This window comes from Rhipicephalus microplus, chromosome 6 (genome assembly GCF_043290135.1).
Source record: "Rhipicephalus microplus isolate Deutch F79 chromosome 6, USDA_Rmic, whole genome shotgun sequence".
NCBI classification, from domain to species: Eukaryota; Metazoa; Arthropoda; class Arachnida; order Ixodida; family Ixodidae; genus Rhipicephalus; species Rhipicephalus microplus.
In genome coordinates, this window is record NC_134705.1 from 201,513,240 (window position 1) to 201,534,000 (window position 20,761).

At 42.4% G+C, this 20,761-nt stretch overlaps 1 protein-coding gene across 5 annotated transcripts in view; it reads right to left on the reverse strand.

Moving 5' to 3' along the window:
- The window catches only part of LOC119166915 (uncharacterized), a 38,897-nt gene extending 18,680 nt beyond the window's left edge, over positions 1-20,217 (reverse strand). For 3 of the 5 annotated variants that reach the window (XM_075867610.1, XM_037418306.2, XM_075867608.1), the window contains exons 1-7: positions 20,071-20,216; positions 17,432-17,556; positions 12,559-12,648; positions 10,157-10,235; positions 9,060-9,172; positions 6,359-6,841; positions 3,972-4,149 (exon numbers count right to left, since the gene is read on the reverse strand). In XM_075867610.1, the coding sequence (XP_075723725.1) occupies positions 3,972-4,149; positions 6,359-6,841; positions 9,060-9,172; positions 10,157-10,235; positions 12,559-12,648; positions 17,432-17,556; positions 20,071-20,110 (1,108 nt within the window). In that variant the 5' untranslated portion in view covers positions 20,111-20,216. Of the gene's footprint in view, positions 1-3,971; positions 4,150-6,358; positions 6,842-9,059; positions 9,173-10,156; positions 10,236-12,558; positions 12,649-17,431; positions 17,557-19,518; positions 19,793-20,070 lie in introns of those variants that run through there. The other 2 variants (XM_075867611.1, XM_075867612.1) reach the window with 2 other exon arrangements.
- Positions 20,218-20,761: the final 544 nt, after the last annotated feature.

Consider the following 20,761-nt stretch of genomic DNA (forward strand, 5'->3'; position numbering starts at 1 on the left):
AAAAAATTGATCAGCAAAACTGACACTTCCTGGGCAGCATTAATGTTTTTAATGTATGATAAATGTGCTTGGAAATATTGAGCGTTCCTACGGAAACAGTTCTACTCATTTCAGTTAACTGTGTCTGATTTTATCTGTAATCTATGAAGATCCATAGAAATTACACAGCATCCTTTGCCTTATGAAGTGTGGTGCACATCTGAAAAGTGCAATGCAAAGACAAAGCCAACAGAGTGAACGCAAAGTGGTAAAAAATGAAAGTAAACAATGTTGAGGATGAGTACATATGGCACGACAATTCAAGATAGAAGAAAAATGATGCCATCGGAAAACACCACGTAGTTTCCAGGGGCCAAGCACTGGAGAAAACTGGATTCCCTGAGCCACCTATCAGGAGACAAGTGGACAGAGAGGAGAACAAAGCCAGGCATAAAGAACCAACTAGAGTTCCAGGAAACAAGGTGAGCAGATAGTTGTCACAGGACTGTGTGCTGAAGATGGTGGTCGGGTGGCAGAACCGAGCCACCAGGACTTCACCTGGCCAGGCCTCCTGCCATAGCTTTTCCGCGCGAGAAAACCACAGTGGTTCACAAACTGTTACAAACTCCATCATGACATGAACGGATACTGGTGCCCACAGGTAGAGCAGACAGTTGGGCTATGGGCCCAAGCTTTGCACACAATTACCTGGCCCTGCACGGTATGTGTAGGTGTGTGTGTTATGTGCAATGTTTATCTCCTCTTTATCTCTTTTACTACCTCATTCTCCTCTCCCCACGTGTAGAATAGCAAACTGGAGTTAGTATAGTTAACCTACCTACCTTTCTCTCTGTCTCTCTAATTGGCCAGAATGTTTTTCGCCATCCAAGCATGCCACCCAGCTGTCAGAGTTTTCCCACTGCAGCCAAGAAGCCCACTCTACTCAAAAGTCTGAGCTGCAGCGTTCCAGCCACCCATTCGTCGATCAGCTCATCGACGATTTAGTGAAATTGATGCCCATTCTTGCACCACTACACCAGTCATCCATGCCGAACTCTTTTTCATGCAATGAGTCGTGAAATTTATTAGAGGTCTTTCATTCTTGTACACTAAACTTTCATGAAGTGTTTAGTTTGTTGTTGTACATTTCTTCTACTTTATATTAAAAGCTTTATGTGTTGTTTCCAACAAGTTTTAGTCTTTGCAGATAGCTTGGTGTGGCTGAGTCTCCAAGAGCACAATCAATTATGAGGAACATGCATCACAGTCCCCTTTTAATTTGATGCTTCAGTTATTTACAACATAATTAAGCCTAAATATGGCAAGCCTCAAGAAAAAAATCATTGCATCAAGCATTTTAAGGTAAGTAACAATGCAGGCATTTTTCAAGTATGAAGTGCGAATCATTGACAGAGATTGTGAGTTCGTCCTGCTACAGTAGAAGCTCGATTTAACTAAGTGATGACGGTGCTCAAATTATTTCATTAGATCAAGAAGTTCATAAAATAGAGAAAAGAATTTTTTCCTCCTTCAGAATCTTAAAGCAACGCAGGAATATCTATAAGATACCGTGGCATGGAATTTGCTACTAACAAATGCCAGCGCGTGTGAACAGTTGATCAGGGTAGGCTGAACATGGAGCCTCCCATGTTTGGATGATGCAGGGCAGGTAGACGGTCATGCGAAGCTATGACAGGCTGCTTACATTCTTCAAAAATAGGGAGAACGAACATACTGACTGTGCGAGCTGGCCAATTGAGAAAGTTAAGAGGAGACATTACATAAAACATGAAATAACAAAAATAAACACTACAGTGTTTCCCATCGAGATTTCACGACAATAAACCACCCTCATATCAAGAACCATCTAGCAGTTGACTGTTAAAACAATTACTTCATGCATGGGCATTGCGTGCAGCCTCATCAAAATGAAACTAGGGTCGCAACTATGATGGTACAGACGTTTGAACTATATGATATTACAGTGCACACTTGAAGAGAAACTAGTGTATGCCAATATTTTAATGAAAAATGCAGCTTTTTTGCTCACTTATTTAGGCAAAGACACCATTCATTTTCTTTGTTATATCAGGAAATTCGTAAAATCAGGTTTCATTGGATCGAGTTCTAACTATACCAACACAGCTAATGAAGTGCCAAGAACACACGTTCATTAAAAGAAAAAAAAACAGCAAGAAGTGCACCTGGAAGTACTTGCCAAGAAAACAGTCGTACTTTGCACAGTGTTGTGCTGATACATGATCTTGTGCTAATCAGGAGCCATTCAAGGCACACATTGTCAAAGTCAACACGCAAGTTATAATTACAGTCGAACTCCGCTACAACGAACGCCACTTCAACGAAATTTCCGCTACACAGAAAAATTCACGATTCCCTGTCAGCAGTCCACAGGAGTCAATGCATAAATATTGTCGCCACAATGAACACTTTTTCTTCGATCGTCCCGCTTCAACGAAATTCCAGGCTCAGATACTTATTGCTATGCAGTAAACCTAATGTTTAACATTTCGATGCATTTTCAGAGCCTGAAATTGCACCAGGGAAGTATAAACCACGCGTTGCTTGAAAATGCATCAACGAAGTCTGAAAAACGCGTTGGCACCACCAGAAACCGCTGCTATACCGCTGCTGTTCAGCAAGCATGGACTCCGCCATTGCTCGATAGCGATGGCAATGAGACTGTCCTGCTTTTGCTACTGGCTTGCTTTTGAGCCGCAGATGATCTGAAGCTGAAGCTAAGTCGCTCTGTCCATGGTTTCCACCCCGCAGCTGCTGGGTGCAACCGCGAAACGATGCCTTTTCAGATTCCAGTGCTTATCGTTATGTTCGCGCTTGGCCAGTGTGGTAAGTAATCAAGGCAGCTGTTCGCCTGCATTATCAACAAATCAGCTAGCCGCGAGTGATGGATGATAAGAATGGCAGAGAATAATGCAAAAGTCGCTGCTTCACGATACCCTGCCTCCATCTCGGCGTTGTCGGATACTTTTGACGGCGGATAGCTGTTGTGTTAACGTGTTAATGCAACTGTTTGGTTTGTTCAGGAAGGTGGTTTTAGGCGTTGTTTCAGCGTGCTTTTCACCATGGCCCCAATGTGCAAGGGTGAGTTATGTCGTGACGCTGCTGGGAAAGAATAGGAAACAGTGAACATTTTTTGAATTTTGAGAATAAACGTTCCTTTGTTTCGCTAGCTCAGATCAGCTATATTTTTTCGATTCCACAACAAATTTTCGCTTCAACAAAATTTTTCCATGCCCTGTCAGTTTCGTTGAAGCAGGGTTCGACTAATATGTGCTTTGACGAAGCCTTTCAATTTTCCATGGAGTTAAGTATTGCAACACCATCCAGCATGTACTTCTGTACAGACCTCCGAATCTTTTTGCTGCCATGTCTCTTACACAATTAGACAAATATTGTGCTCGGACACTGCATACGAGACACATACGAGAGAGACCGGTATGAACACCAAGAATTATCAATATCACAGGTAAACTTTGCTTAATTATACAACTCAGAGGCATGCATAGGAGAGAAGAGGGTGAAGAGGTATAGCAGGCTTTGTGTTAATCTTAATAGGTTTCATTTATCAGCTAGATGGTACATTTTTTTTTACTTCCAAGTTCATGCAATGCCAACAAACAGAACATCAAGATGTTCAAAATACTGCAGACAGGAGCTTACGACAGCATTATGACGGCTTCCCAAATGTTGACTCAGACAAACTCTTGTGAACCCATATTGCACTGAGTACAAAGTTTAAAAAGTTAATGCAAGACTCAATAAGCTTATCTTTGCACACACACTGACAAATCAGAAAACACTCTATGTACCCTCATGTGGAACAGAAAGAGGCAGTTCTCAAATGGCTTTTTTATAACTTTACACTAGCATCTAGAGAGTTGTCAATCTTAAAATTTATTCTTTCAGAAATTACAAGCTTTGCTAATGCAGGCAAGTGATGGCTACTAGCTTACCACCCTTTCCTTCAGGTCTTGTTGGTGGCGGAGGTGCACGAGGCTTGCCGGGCGAATGCAATGGTTTCCAGGACAAGGTCGTGGGCTTGGTGGGAGGTGGTCTACCTGGGGGAAGCACTTGCCTAACTGTGCTCAGGGAATCCTCAGTTCTGCTCAGATCTTCCAGAGAGTCTGCATCCTACAATGTATGTTTTGCAGAGGAAACAGTGAGCAAGCAAGACATTAATTCAAAGCTAGTACAAACCAGATCAAGCACGGAATGTTTAAAAGTATAGCATTGTAACAATCAGACACTGTGTGATGATTGCCTAGCTGTTGTACAACATTCAACCAAGGCGAATTTGCGGAGCACAGCTCTCGTGGACTGAGTGCAAGAAGTTAGAGCTAAGTAATGCATATATTGTAAAATACCGAGAAAGCGCCCCCCTCCACCCAGTTCTTGGAGATATGTCTTATTCACCCAATGAGGGCGAATAAAAACAGTAAATGAATGCATATTCAATAAAGCATTTCGATAAAAGCATGGGCGTTCATTCTTTATTCGTAGCAGCTCTTCCACTGCCATCTTGAATTATTATTCATGACCAAGCAAGGACTGCCCCCCAAATTCGTCAAACTATTCTTCCTTACTGGGGGGGGGGGGGGGGGGATCAGGATTTTACAGTACTTTTGTTTCCAGCACCTACAGCTCATACTATATCAGCGTAATTTTTAGTACCATTTACATGACAGCCAACATTACCTTTAGTGGCCAGATTTCCAGCCATGTGACACAGTTTTGAGCAATTTTTCATAGCAGCAGTCAAGGTAAAAAAAAATGTCGGGTTTCAATGCACTCTGCTATACTTCAGCTATACAGTTCATTGACTCATTTCTACAATTTCTTGAATAGAGTCAATTGAATGACAACATCAGACAAGCATTGTCCTCACCAGTAAAACGAGACCGCCCACATCATACTGAGCAGGCAATGCTAGGAAAGGTAAAGCAACCTTTCACATCACCTACATTCAAGCAGTCGAAGTAATACATAAAACACAAGAACACTGCCAAATTCAACTCGACGCAAACTAAACACATAATATAATAGGTGAAGAAATAGTTGCTTAAAGGGCATTGCAGATACACTGCTTCTCAAAGAAAATACAAAGCTATACATTTTTGCCTAGCACCCCAGTGCATTGCCTACATTCACGGTAAAAGCATTGCATGCCCCAGATCAATAGCAGAAAACTATAGCAATAAGGTAACAAGCTGCACATATTAGTATAAATACATAGATTATATGGAGGAGACAGCAGGAAAAACCATTTTACAAATTTTTTATACCATGGTGGCAGATAATCCAAAGAAAAAGGGGTAAATACCACAAAAGAGGCAATTGTCCGAACTCTAGACTGTTATTAAGTAATATAAAACACTGCAGCAACTTCAGAACACAGCAGAGGTAGACAACCGAGATTTCATAATGTCGCACGTATGAGATGTCTTGAAACAGATCATGGCTTTTTGGTGAGAGGCAGCATAACCAAACAAACTGTAGAGGACTGGTGAAACATATGTTGCAGCAACAAGCAAATTTCTAAATGAAAACTGAACACTCATGCACTAGGATGATCAGTAAAAGTTGCATTATGAAAGCCGAATGATTACGATCAAAGGAGAAACGACAGCACAGAGTGACCAACAGTATTCAGCCTTATCGGACAAATATTGGCACATCATACCATATCAACGCACGCAATGAGCATTAAGGTATTGATCTTCTTAAAATGAAGAAGCATTTATAGAAGTCTGTTGTAGGAACAACTTACAACTTAGCTTTTGCTGTAACTTATCTCGCTTGTTGGTCAACATGTAGCGACAGAAAAGCTTTCTCACTGTAGAGGTTTATCTTATTCCTGGGTGAAATTTGTTGCAGGTAATTATCTCTGCTACCATGCGATAGTGCTGCCTCACCAGCTGTGAATCCACACCAGCGTTATGACCCATCTGGCTCATCGGATTTGTAGATCATCACTGTCATTCTCAGCTTGTTTTAGTCCACTGCAAGACAAGGACCTTTCCCAATGATTTATCCAATCCTGAGCAGGTTAATTTCCTTTCATCCATGCCATCTCATTACTTTCATCCCTCCACCTAACTGCCAGCCTACCTCGATTGCGTTTCCCATTTCTTGATAACCACTTCGTTGCCCTTACTGTCCACCGGTTGTCCTATACATCACGCAGCCAGCCCAGGTCCATTTCTTTTGCTTGATGTCAACTAGGATATCTAAAACACCTGATCCATTTTCCTCCGATCCATTTTGCAGTCATCCAATCTTTTAGTGTAACTCAGATCATTTTTTGTTCTATTGCACTCTCTAGCTCAAAGTCACACTGCACCTGCATCACTGGCGACGACAGAGATGCCTCTTTCTCAGCACTGGAAGGAGAGCTTGAAGATGCTTTTTTTGGGCTGGCAGGATCAGACCCCACAGGTGAGGAGGTGGTAGCCGCAGCCGACGTCTGGGGAGACGATGTAGGTGGGGATGCCACTGTGCTAAGGGGGCTCGAGGCAAGCGACGAGGCTTCCTTGGAAGTTGAGGTCAGGGGAGGAGACGAACGCCGACTGCCCCCCGTGGAAAAGGGAGGCGGTGCTTCCGGCGACCGAGAAGTCGATGGGGAAGAGAGCTTCATACGGTGCGGTATCGCATCCTCCGCCGATTGCGTCGAATGCGCAGGACTGCAGAGTTGAGACTGTGCATTTTGGCTCGGACTTTCTCGTAAGAATGTTGCACTGTGCGCCCCATTACTGGAAGGCAGCATCTTGTCGGAGCTTTCGGAAGCAGGACTGTCACGCGACAATGTTCTGTTGGCACTGGAATCCTGCATTTGGCAAATGGGGAGGCCAGCAAGAAAGAAAACTGCTGCTTGAATGTGCTCAGATTTTTGTTGCAAGACAACCAAACCAAAAGAATAACGGGAACAAATAAGTGCTTGCCTGTCCATATGCTTAACGGCAACTAGGAATACCTTAATGAGGAATTTTTGCATCTCTTGATGTCAGGTTCCAACAGGGTACACAAAGTTATTGTAACGACTCAATATGGTCTACTTTGCTGCTACATTAAACGTGACTGCACGTATTTGCTCTTTCTCCTGAAGTGAAAATGAAAGTTCCAAGTTCAAGAAATAGTTACCTTGAACACTAGAACAATATGCAGTAAATAGCAGTGACATTATGTGTTACACATTTTCAGGAATAGCTGTGAGCACCTATTATCAAATATTGGTGAAGCTTGTGCACCACACATTTAATAGTTGAACATTTCAACTAGTTCTACAACTTGCAGAAATATTTATGATGAACTATGACTGAACACTATGCTACAAGATATCACCAACACTGCAGGTCCTCCTATTTTACTTTCTATACATAATACTGATAAGTAGGAGCTCCCACATATGAGCAGAGTAAACAACCAAAATGCATGGAGGATTAAAAATTGACTTGAACTGGGCCTGTAAAAGAGCAAGGGAGAAGAGATGGTAGATTTATAGTGCCTAACCGAAAACTCGAGCAGAAAGCACACCAAAAATGAACACATTTTTTTTTTAATTTTGAGATTTTATTTGCCAACACTATGATAGTTGAGAGCCTCTCGCCATTCGTTTCCGAAGTCCCCACAGGCTCCGGCAGGAGTAGTGTGTGAGGGGGGAATTGTACAACAAGAAATTTCATAAAAGTGGAAGTACTAATTACAATCACATTGTAATGGTACATAAAGATTACAAAATAATAATTTGCAGTCTCTCGATTAGTCCCAACCACCTTGTACAAGCATAAGGGCACCAATTTGTGTGTTCCAATCCGTCAAAATGCGACTGCCATGGCTGGGCATCAAACCGAGTCCTCGAAGCTTTACAGTGAAACACCTATGGTGCTGGCCACCATGGCAGAAAAATGAACTGTAGGCACACATGAAAAAACGCACCAATATTTACTACACTACGAGAGGCATTTCAAGAATAAAAGCTGCAACTTCCCAATAGAATTCTCTAACAGGGGCACTGACACCAGTTTTTGGAGGTGTGCCTATACTGCCATAAAGATCTCCTACATACAGAGGTGACTCTGTGCAAGTGCCAGGCTCAGCAAATCCTAATTAAAATATTTCATTTTGATATTAAAGTCAATTTTCCCATGGCACACCTACCAACATCAACATATATAGCTTGATGTAAGGCTACAGTACAAATTCTGGTGATTTCACGCAGCAGTCTGGCTAGTTGTGATGACGTCAGGTACCAAAACTTCCGTAATGGCTACTTGTGTGCCATCAAAATGTTCAAAATGGCTGCTTGTGCTTCACCAACAGAGCCATGGTGCCAAGCAGTCGTGGAAATGTCACCATATCTTGTACGAGCATTTGACAAGAAGCTTATACCGTATTGCGACATAAGGGTGCAGTAAAAACCGAAACTAGCTTTCAAAAGCTCGCTGTAATTACTTTTTCAGGTTGCACTCATGCTTAGCAATACATTTTCAAGGCTTTTTAAGGCTTGGCCTTTCATTTCATCTAATAAATGACAACTGGAAATTTTCGTGTCAGCACCCCTTTTATATTTAGTTTGTTTGATGTGATTGAAAAAGCTGAGAACATAGCTATACATACACTGAACCAAGAGTCTGCATAGATACCCTTTGATAAAGATTAGATTGACCAGTGCAAAACAATTTAAATGCAGTATAGAACAAAAAAAAAAAAGAAACAGCATCGAGTAAAAAAGACAGCACTATTTTTTAGACAAATGCACAAGAAAATATGTGTATTTTTCTCCGAAGTTAACCGAGCAGTTATACATTTTAGCAAGTGTTAAAAACAAGGGTATGAAAACTACCACTACTATCAAAATGGAAGCAGTTGCAGATGAAATCTGCTGCTTCCGAAGTAAATGCTGCAAATGAGTTATACAACATACGTTACACTGTATGACCATACAATTGCCTAGGCTTGGAATGAAGTGATAAAGTGGCAATGACACAGCACAGTCAACTCCCATTGACACAAGATGCAAGGCAGAATTCAATGATGATACTTGCCTCTCTTATCACCAAGTCTCCATCTCCAAACGCAGGCGTGTTCCTTTTGGGCGATGCAGAGTCTAAAGGCACTGCACGATCAGTGGTCTTGTGGACACAAAACACCTCATGACGTGACAAAACAACAGTCAAGGTCGTGTCACCAAAAGTATGAGTGCGCAGACGAGTCCAGTGTTAAATAGAACATTTGGGTGCAAGGTATGTCCAAAATTTTCCTCTCTTGCAAAAAAGCATGGCGACATATTGGCATAACGCTACTAGTTGCCGACAGTTTTGACTATTTTTGATGGGTCTATAGCGTGCATGAGAAACGTTTTCAAATACACTTGTTGTAAAGAGGCCAGCTATATAAAATGTGCCCATTCAAGTGTTCCCTCTAACAGGAACTCTTTTGCATAATTTGCATAATCGCAACAGTCTATCGTTGTCCATTATTTAAATTTTCGAGTGTCAGAAATGTGTTACTGAATCAGTAAACAATAACCGAGTCGCTACACGTAGACATTTTACTGCCTGAAAAGCAAATATTTATTAACTTAGTGGCTCACTGTTGTAACAAGTTGCATAACATAACATGATAGCTGCATCGTTTTCATATACTTGCAAGCTCATCTTAAAATTCTAGTTATGAATTTAGTAATGTGCTAGAAGAACAAATTAGTTATGACTGGCACAATAGCGGCAGGCTCTATACTCTAGACATTTCGGGTTTCTATATTTTGCACGTCTACATAGAGGAACTCTTGAGCATTCCACTGACTTCGAAACGTGGCCACTGTTGGTGGGAATCGAAGCTGTGATGTCATGCTAAGCAGCGCAGCACTGGAGTTTGCATGGGGAGTGGGGGGCGGCCGTCTACCTCGTCACCTAGGGGGGGAGGGGAGGCAAAGTCTGCCTCCTATTTTGGCTTAATGGGAGAGGCAAGCCGTAAAGAACCTTTGACCGCTCCTCCCCCTGAAAAAGAACCCTGTGCCTTCATGTGGCCACAGCCAGCATGTCATATCACAGAGTTTAAACTTTCAGTTTATTGTGTCTGCATTTCAAGTATATTTTGAAACAACTTGGCAAGTGCACACAAGCATAAGAAAAGAGGATATCATAACCAAAGCGGAGGGTGTCCAGATGATTGAGCTTGACGTAAGACTGTTCTGGTATTCGTACACCATTCAAGTATGTCTGTAAGAGAATGTGTCAAGTTTCGCATTTTATTACAACGCCAGAAGTGCAGACACAGTTTGAAAGTTGTAACACATGAGCCTTCAAGGTATGAGGCGAAGTGGAAAAAGTGATTTCTTTCTTAAAAATGTCCTTTTCTGATTTTTGGTCATGTTAAATGCCCAATTTATTACCAGTCATTTTGCAGTATAAAGCGTCCGTGTACGCGGTTTCTTTTCAAAGATACAAGCGAAAAGGTTCAGCCTCCTGTCCCTTACGAAACCGAAACTTAGAATGTGTCAATTTTGAGTCAATCATAGCGTTAGCCTGATATGTGTTATTTTATTGATTGTTTAGCACTGTAATAATGCTCTAAAAGTGCTGACAACTCAATTCTAGACATAAAAGACATCTCACCAGGTGAACGCGTAACATAAGAAGTGTTTTTCCACGTTCAAAGACACTTATGTAAGCCTCTAAACTATCAAATTTGCTTTGTTTGCCAATGTGTGCGATTTCAATATTCGCAACAGAAGCACATTTGATATTTTTAAGCATATTGGGATCAAGCCTGACCCTTACACTGGATAAAGCCTGTCTCACGAATGAACAGCACCGTAGTGTGAAAGCACCTCATCATATCACTGTTGCTGGAAAACAAGCTAGCAAAAAAAACTAGAGTTGACGTTAGAGAAGAGGCACACAATACTGAAGTCCACGATGGAACTGGCAACAAATATAAAAAGTTTAAGCCCGTCAAAGCTTTGAAAAGCTTAAGCTGGAGTATCCAGTGTAAGGACTGCACGTGTTTCAAACCTCGACTTGTTACGTAGTTCTGTTAAAAATGACATGTTACGTAGTTCTGATGAGAGTTTTTTGTTGCAAGGTCCTCGATTCTGGGGCAAATGGAGAATTTGTGACGTACATAAAAGTATGCATTAAAGTTGCACTTGTTGCACTTTAGATGATTTATTTGCGGAATTATTTAAAGGCTGCTACTTCAAGCTGGAAAATGAGAAAATTTTTTTATTTTGTTCAGCAGTTTTATAATTAAGGCATTAAATAGTTGGAAAGGGTTTGGACCAAAGTTTCCAGATGCTACCGAGCTAACACGCACATAATTTTCACACAAAAAAAAACCTTTAAAATGTTGCACAACTATTCTAAAGCTAGAAAGTAGCAGAAATTTAATGAATTTCTCCATTCTTGAGGAAACCTTAATTATAATGAAAAAATGTCACCCATATACAAGGGGGAGTTGAAAAAGATTACTTCCGTTGTCTTGTTCAGTGAAAATATGAGCAACTATGAAAGAAAGTAGATATTAAGTTATTTGAGATTGTCCCCAAGGTAGCTTTTACTCAATTGAATGCACATTTGTTAGTCTCCAATGCTAACTTCTCAAAGTCATTGCCAAATGTGTTTTTAGTGAACGATAAACACGCTATTGATGAATACAATGATAATTAATATAAGTATGTTTGCTGGAAGAATGCAAATAAACTAATGATGATATGTGGGGTTTAACGTCCCAAAACCACCATATGATTATGAGAGACGCCGTAGTGGAGGGCTTTGGAAATTTCTACGACTTGGGGTTCTTTAACGTGCACCCAAATCCGAGCACACGGGCCTACAACATTTCTGCCTCCATCGGAAATGCAGCCGCCACAGCCGAAATTCGAACCCGCAACCTGTGGGTCAGCAGCCGAGTACCTTAGCCCCTGGAGCACCGCGGCGGGGCAAATGCAAATAAACTAAAAAAATGCAACAAGCGACTTGGCAAAAAAAAAAAAAACGCCGTATTTCATTTATTATAAACTGGCAATTCTGGCTTGGACCTACAGCTAACACAGACAAAAAGAAAGTAATAAAATCTGAAGTCGTTACTCTATTATAGCTCAACAATTCACGTAGAAATGAGTGCTCTCAGAAAAATACACAAAACAGACAGCACAAGTATTCTCAGGAAACCAAGCGTCAGCAACGCAATATGCACGATTTACTAGCTTTTGTAAAGGTAAACATTACTCTCCACAATTATTTGCCAAAATGTATGTATTGCATCAGGCCGAGATTAGGACTGTGTCGTGTCTGTGCACCCTGCTTCTCGACACACACAATCCACTGGACAGCACAACAATGATCTCGACACGATCTGCGATTGTTTGACAATACAGCATTAAGACTGAATTATGAAGTGTGAAGTAGGACCTCGTGCCAAATAAATCAAGTTGCTGGCAGTTCATATGGTAAAAAAAAAATTGCTGCTCAATTATCACACAGTTGTTACTTGTTTGAAAATGGATCAGCCTATAAATCATTTAAGAAGGCATGTACTCACCCCCGTGACACTGTTGAGGTCTTTTACGTGAAAACATTTGTCAGTTGGGTTGAAGAATATCACTGCGTGCCTTTTGTCCACACTGGCAGACTGCATGTAGAGGAGAGCACACACAGGCGACAAACATCCCAAGTCAAAACTGTCAGCCAGTCTACCAGACTGTTGCACATGTTACCAATGCAAGCACAATGAAATAAGGATTAGACAGTCAACTTAATAGTGGCACTAAAACAATTGCTTGGAATGTCTATAGCCTCCAAGTACAAGGGGTGTTCAAATGAAAAGGTATGAAACGTAACAGCATGGCCAACGAAGATGTGTATGACACTATGGGAAAATGTAAAGCGATACCTAGTGTTGTGATTAGACTTTCTGCTGCGGATCAGAGCATGCGAGGGTGCGCATACATGCAAGAGAGAGCAAAGTATCTTATAAAGAGCGCCGTCCAATTGACACTATAGTGCGTGTGAGGATAAGATGGCTTTCACATTGCAAAATTCAACGATTAACCAGCAGCGAGGCATTATATGATTTCTGATAGCGGAAGGTTTTAAACCAGGCACCATTGATCATCTGCATGTATTTAGTCCCCTGAAAAAATGCCTCCACCTCCCCCGAACGGAATCGCGAGAAAATGCGAATGAATTTCTTGCGCCGAGATAGGGTACCGTTTCCATCAGACATTTGCCTTCACCAACTTCTGCGATCACTTTGAGAGACGCCCAGCCAGCGAACGGTCGAGAGTGAGGAGCAAGCGTTAGCTGGGAGAGTGGGGCGCCAGCGTTACCGGCTCGGCGTTGGCGTTTTACAGCGGCATCTCGAGCATCCATTTCTGGATGTTCTTGAGAGGCGGCCCCGCCAGCACACTGTCGAGAGTGAGGTGCGAGTGGACGGGAGAGTCTGGCCCAGGGAGGAGAGAGAGCGCACAGCAAGAGAAAGCGCGGCCAAGCCCTGCACCTACACTCTCTCGCACCACATGCTCAGGTTTCTAGGGGCGAGGATAAGCGCTCCCGCCCGCAGTTGTTGCTATGGGAGAGAGAGTGAAAGCAGAGAGATAAGACCTGCCAGCTTGTGGACACTGCCGCAGACAACGCCGAATACCTAACATACGCCGACTAAGAAATGCTTTTGCATTTAAGAGCACCTGAAAGGAAAGTGCTTCCAACTCAGACAACGAGCTCAACAATGCTGTAAAAAAACCAGGTCTTGTCACAGGAATTCTGGAAACAAGGAATTCTTTCTTTGGATAATTCATCTATGGGATCAGGCACGTAGTGCATAACAAAGTCTTCATTTACATCCTCAGTGTCGTTTCGCACCTTTTCATTTGAACATCTCCTGTAAACGTACAGTGCTTATAGACAACATAATGTACAAGGTGAGAAGAGGTCGCATATCCTTCCAATGCCACATACTTGCATTGACAAGCACATAGCATGCGAGATGTTCCAGAAACCAGCCCACCCTTTTTGCTATCTAAGCTGACAAAGTGGATGTGTGCTACATGGTATACTGCACTATCCAACAAAGGTTCTAGTACAGACAGAATGAAGCAGCACACTTTTCTTTTCTGGGATGAGACTGAGTTAGGGCATAAGCTGCCCATGGAAACAAAACAATAGAGCTATGGCAATGTGGCATCCCCAAATTGATCGACGATTGTGGAACCAAGAAAGGCTCCACCTCCAGCCAATGTTTGGACTAAGCATTTTGCATTCATAATCTAATATGACAATGTGTATAATAAGGGTATCTTATACAAGATCTTTTATGTCAATAAAATGCAGCTTCATTTCACCTAATGGTTGCCTCTGCTACAAACACACCACAGAGGCTTAACCGTTATGATATAGCATGGCTAGACAAAAAGCTCCAGGTTCGAGTGCAGCTGCCCATTTATGGGAACACAGAGTGATAAAAAATCACCGGGCCTGCACGGAACCTGCTGTGCAGTCACAGCAGAAGCTGGAAGAGTGGCTTTTCTTGAGCCTATTTAAGCACTCTTGGAGCAACGATAAGCACAATTGCATGATACCCACTATGTCATATATCATCACAATGTTTCTGTCCTGGGTAAACATCCACTATGCCATTATTCATCACTGTTTAGAGAAGCATGGTACCCACTACAAATTCTTAAGACATATTATTTTTTGCTTCATAATACTGCCAACCTTCTCTTGAAGGCTCTTACAGGGAGGGTACAACCAAATACAAAGCAACTAATAAACAGCTGTATCAGGTGGCAGTGGAATCAAAATACATGTACGACCATTTATCATATTGGCAAACACTGCCTGCATTTACAGCAATGCCTGGCTATGCATTACAAGGCTTAATCACAGCTGGGAAAAAAAGAATACAAAGAATCACAAACCAAGAAAACATGCAGGCACATCATCTGGCAGCTTAATCACTCAAATATATGTCCAACAAATTTTCAAACAGACAAACATCGCTTGCATTTACCACAATGCCTGACAACGCAATCCACAACTGGCAACGCACAGCTGGGAAAAAAAGAATAACGAAATACATCGCTGAGACAAGAGTAAGGCACTAAAACACAGTCATGATTAACCCGACTGCTTTGTTTCCTTGGCACTTTTACAAACATAATTTTTAGTTGTCCTTGCAGTATCCTAAAAAAAAGAAGCTTTCAACCGGTTATTTTGCCTTCGTGCCTCAAGTGATTCCAGTTCACAGGACTCCAACATCTGTGCGACAGAATCTAACCAGCGGTAATTCGTGCATATGAAGCAGATGACACGGCATAGAACATTTTGTAATTTTGTTTTCAGGCCGTCTTGATGAGGACTCCACACAACCGAGGCATATTCTAGTAGTGGTCTAACGAAGGTTTTGTAAGCCACGAGTTTTATATCTCGCGTAGCTTGATGTAGTTTTTGTCGTAAGAAGCCTGGTCTATGGTTCCTTTTCAAGCACACATTGTCTATGCATGTATGCCATGCCAAATTTTGCATAATAACGCCTCCTAATCATTTAAATTGGTTAGCATGGAGCAGTAAATTAACTTAAAAGCGTGGCAGTTTGGGCTAGTTGGTATGAAGTACATGACAATTGTTATAGCGCTCGTCGTCTTCTTGTCCCTTTGTCGTCGTTCCGATCTCCCGCTATAACAATCGTCAAGTAAATTACCGCCGATACAATATTTAAAGGGCATAACGGCTGTTTTTTTAGTCATATGTGTGTACGTTGATTTTTTTTGTGTACTTTCATATTCCATAATTTACATCATGCGCACTTTGTTGATGCTGCAACTGTCAACAATAAATCATTATGCCGGAGGCTTTCGTAATGGGTTGGGCATTCAACAACCCATTCTTTAGGCAATTAACACTGTGCAAAGCCTGGTAGTTACCTTACTACTATAAAACACTTTATTACACATGTTAACGAGATTCGCTACTGAATATGAAGCCAGGATTCATTTGCAACAGAGTTTCAAGCACCGGCATAGCTCAGTGGTAAAGTACTGGGCTGCAATGCAGAGAACTCTGGTGCAATTACCAGTCTGTCCTCAATATTTTTAATTAAGTTTGTTTCTAACTTCGCGTGATAGAGGCTGCGGACACTGGCGGCAGCCACGGACAACTGCAGAGCCACAATTGGCCCCGGTTGTGATCTCACAACATTCGCTCTAAAAAAAGGCTTTTTTAGGCGCTCTAAAAAAAGACAAGTAACCCAGATAATCAAATTTAATTCAGGGACGCCCACCATAACAGCATGCCTTCAATATTTTTTTTTAAGAAGATATTTTTTATTTGTCGCAAAAAATATACACACATTAAGGTAGAATATACAGAAGGAGGTCCCATAGCACAAGGCTGAAAGGGGACCTTGGGGGATTATTGATCAGAAGTAACTGAAAACGATGTTAAGGAAAGTATAGGGATGTTACTGGTAGTAATTATAGTTTAAATGTGAAGAAAGAAAAGTGAACGAAAAGATAACATGCTGCTGGCAGGAACTGAACCTGTGACCTTCGAATAAAGCATCCGATGCGTAGCTCATATGGTAAAGCATGGGACGCATCATTTAAAGATTGCAGGTTTGGTACTTACCAGCAGCATGTCATCTTTTTGTCCACTTTTCTTTCTTCACATTTACACTATAACTACTACCAGTAACATCCCCTATACTTTCTTTGGCATCCTTGTCTGTTAGTTGTTAATATAGCATCTATAACAAAGAAAAATGAGGCCTTAAATTTCCACTTATATCCTTCTGAATAGATTGCTCTATAAAAATCCATAAGATAAAATTAATAACTACTCTATCTAGGAACAACAGCTTCATCTACAAGCCAGCAGGACATTGTGCATATGCACAATAACAGGCACTAAGCCATGCTAGCTAATTCATACTAACTCTGAGAAATTTTCTTGAGGCCAGCAGGTTGTAGCTATAAGTGTGGATTGAGCAAAGTTGTGTGGCTAGTTGGTAGCTCATTTCGGCAAAAATTAATTTAGAGCAAGTATGAACCATTCATACACGCACACACATGCAGTGCTGTACAGGAAGGTATGTTCATCTATGAATATGCAGTACTTGCACTTTAATTTTCACTGAATTGAAGAGTGTAATGCTACAGATTCAATTATATTGTGCTACAAGTCTGCACAGTCATTTGCACACGTTCAATGATCTGCATAGATAGGAAAAGAAGGTAGAAGGAACATATCGGTTATTTGTGTCTAGATACCATAGCCACACAGCTACCATCTTGTCAGTTCACACATATTTGAATCCTTAATATACACATCCAAGTAATGCTCAGGATAAGCATTTACAATTTTTTTTCCAACGTTGCAGTACAATGCAAAGTCTACATAAAATGACAGCGACTTACATCAACTATAATGTCGCATTCCTGTCGCCCAATGAATATCATCCCTGCAGGAAGAGGGTGGACTGTGCCATCTTTGGAGGTCAAGACCCATTTCGAGTCTGACCTGTGGTCCATTCCCAGACTACCTGCATTTGGAAACGGCGAGAGACGAAGAATAAAAATAAGAGGACGCAAGCCAGAAAAGCATTACTCAATTCTTGGCCAATCCCCCATGGTGGGTATGAGCCACAAGAGAAGGTAAACAATAACAATGTGCCAGTCACACAAGAAGCATCATCACCATCAACTTGTTTGTGCCTGAAATATTTATTCACTAAAGCCAGCATACATGATACCCTTGTCTCAGGTACCACCAGGTCCTTAAATGGAGGTCATGCATACAGCAAACAAATGCATTATGAAATGATGGCCAAATAACAGCACCTCAGGTGTGATGAATTGAACATGGACAGAATTGATCAAATTACTTAAGTAACTATATGTAATTTGTTGGATTGAGATTACAACAAATTATTAAACTGGTTTACAGAAAGGCGTGAGTACGCAAAATATGTGCATAGGCATAAGAGGCATTCAATTATATAGTGCAATATTAATTCCACAGCAGATTACCCACTTCACAACTTCCCATCTGCTGCAGGGGTCTGTTCACGCTACAGAGAATGCAAGAGCAAGGGTGCCTGCCAAGCACGATTATACGCTTAATTAACAGCTATTAACGAATAGAAACGACGAACGTGAGATGTTCTTTGACGAGAACTTTGGAAGCGGGAGGGGCGTATGTCAAGGCATGAGGAAGGGGCGGCAGCCCCAAAAATAGGTGTGCTCTCGCCGTTGCATACGCCGCAAACCACGAGCCAACAGAAAACGGCCCGCAGCGAAAACAAACGCTGCAGCCTGTGACAGAGCCTCAGCAGAAGCAGCGCCGGCTATTCTCTCGTGCCGCACGAGTTCTTTCGAGCCAGACCGACGTCCAATGCAATAGCGAAGCCACTCCAGAGAAAAACATGGCACTGCGCCCGAGGTAAAGAGCCACCATAAGCTACAGCTGGTGCAAGGCATTGGCAAATAAGCAACTCCAGGTAAAACAAACGGCTCGTTGTGGCTATCGTAAAGGCTCTTTATCACGACAAATGCGCGGTCGTTCCGTGGGTTGCGCGAGAAAGCGTCAAAACACGAAAGCTCAGCCATAAGTATTTTCGGAATGAAAATACTTATAAACCACAAAAATTAGGTGCCGTATTTTCGCAGTAAGCACGAAGGCCTAGACTTTTGATTATTGATTTGTGGGGTTTAACGTCCCAATGCTACCACACGATTATGAGAGATGCCGTAGCGGGGGTCTCAGTAAATTTTGACCAGCTGGGATTCTTTAACGTGCAGGTGGGATTCTCTAACGTGCGCCAAAATCTGAGCACGCCGCACCGGCCTACAGAATTTGCACCTCCGTCAAAAATGCAGCCGCCGCAGCCGGTATTCGATCCCGCGAACGAGTCAGAAGGCTAAACTTTTTTTTTATTTTTGTTAGCTTATAAGTATTACCAAATGGAATTCGGGTGCCTCTCTCGCGACGTTCCATACATCGACTGTCGCGTTGCGAACTTGACCAGTCTAAAGTATTGCGTGGTATTGGGAGATAGTGGCTGAAACAATCGGCGCAGCGAGACGGGAGGCTCACTTCAGCGACGAGACAGGCAGGGGAAAAAAATGAAGAAAAGCACAGCCGTGGCCGTGACTCAGTTGCAGATACGAGACCCCGGCAGATGCTCAAAATAACAGCTGACGCCACAGCAACAAAGTGGGCGCGACAGAACTTTTACACGTGTTGTTCACCAGTTCAGAAATTCCTTCACCACGAGCTTCGATTGAAGGTTTAACGGCCACTCTTGGGAGCGGACCGTGAAGCGCACGAGATAAGAAATAAAGTCACGCGCAAATGCAAGCTGTAGCCTTCACGTCAACCCTAGGCCTAAAGTGAAAGCGACCGCACGGCGTGCTTTTACGATCCGTCTTTCCGTGCCATCGTTCATGACCACATGCAAAAACGTGCTACAACAGCGCGGCAGGCACTCTCGAAATGTACGCACCTCATACAGCTGAAAGGACGCTGCTGTTTAATCCACGTTTCGTCACATTTCAAGGAGAATTCGATGCATCTCTTCTGCTACCGCGCGTAGCAGTTGTTCCAGCTATCCGAACACACCCTCGACCCAGTAAGCTCGCGACTAAAACACGCATGAAGAAATATGACAGCCGCGATTTTACATTCGATGTCTTCCCTTATCGTTCACTGCCAACTGATCTCGCTGATAGCATGTGGCGAACGTTGCCGCGTTCTTCCGATTCACTGGCGAAGAAGCGCGAAAAAGCAATGGCACCGGAAAGGCATCGCCACGAAATCTGGGCCGCTGCGCGAAACGGAGAAAAAAACTTGTTTCATTCGCGGGGCTTGAAGGGATCAAATATAAATACTACATATGCAGCGATCCTCGTAGCGTACTACCGGTGCGAAATCAAGTCAAAAACAAAATTGCATATCTGAGGCGTTGCGCAGCGAAGCGACAAGTTGACGGGCCGGGGGAAATTTGCGCACTACTTTTTTTGTCGCGTCGTCTGCTCAAAATGAAACCAAAACTTACGGAAACTGGGAAGATGGAACTTCGAGAAAAACTTGACCATTTTTTTCACTGGACGGACAGGCCTTTGTTGGAGGCTTGTTCGTTTCGGACGTCGCGTTTGAATATCCTTGACGGTGCGTGGGCAAGGTACGTGTAGTACGAGTTTACGATGACGACGTATGCGCCACGACACGTGGGACGTCGCGGGTAGGTGTACACACGCTTGCATTATATGGCAAGGCGTGAGGTGCCCGTGCCACTACCGCAATTTACTCCGTATAGCCCATTTCTTGTACGAAGCTTTATTTAGTTCGTTTGAGCTTAGCGCTCGCTGTACAAGTAGGCTATGTAACCACGTAACTTAGATCAAGAAATGCGTCTAGAAAAAAAAAAAGCTAAATCAGTTTTCTAACTATATCTGTCTAGTACTGCAGATGCTTTCACTTTTCTTTTTCTGCACTTGCTGTATGTATGCTTGCTGTACGTTAGAGATCGAACGCTGATTATATTGCTATATATATTTTTTCTTAATACGAGAAGGGCGATGCACTGCTACTCCGAATAATTCAGGTTTGTCACTTGACTATGACGTAATTAACAGAAAACAAATATTTGGTGCGCGTGTGTGCTACATTAAACACAGTGCCTACTTGTTCAAACGGGTCGGCGCGCCCAGCCACCTGGAACAAGGCATATATATACTTCCTCGGAG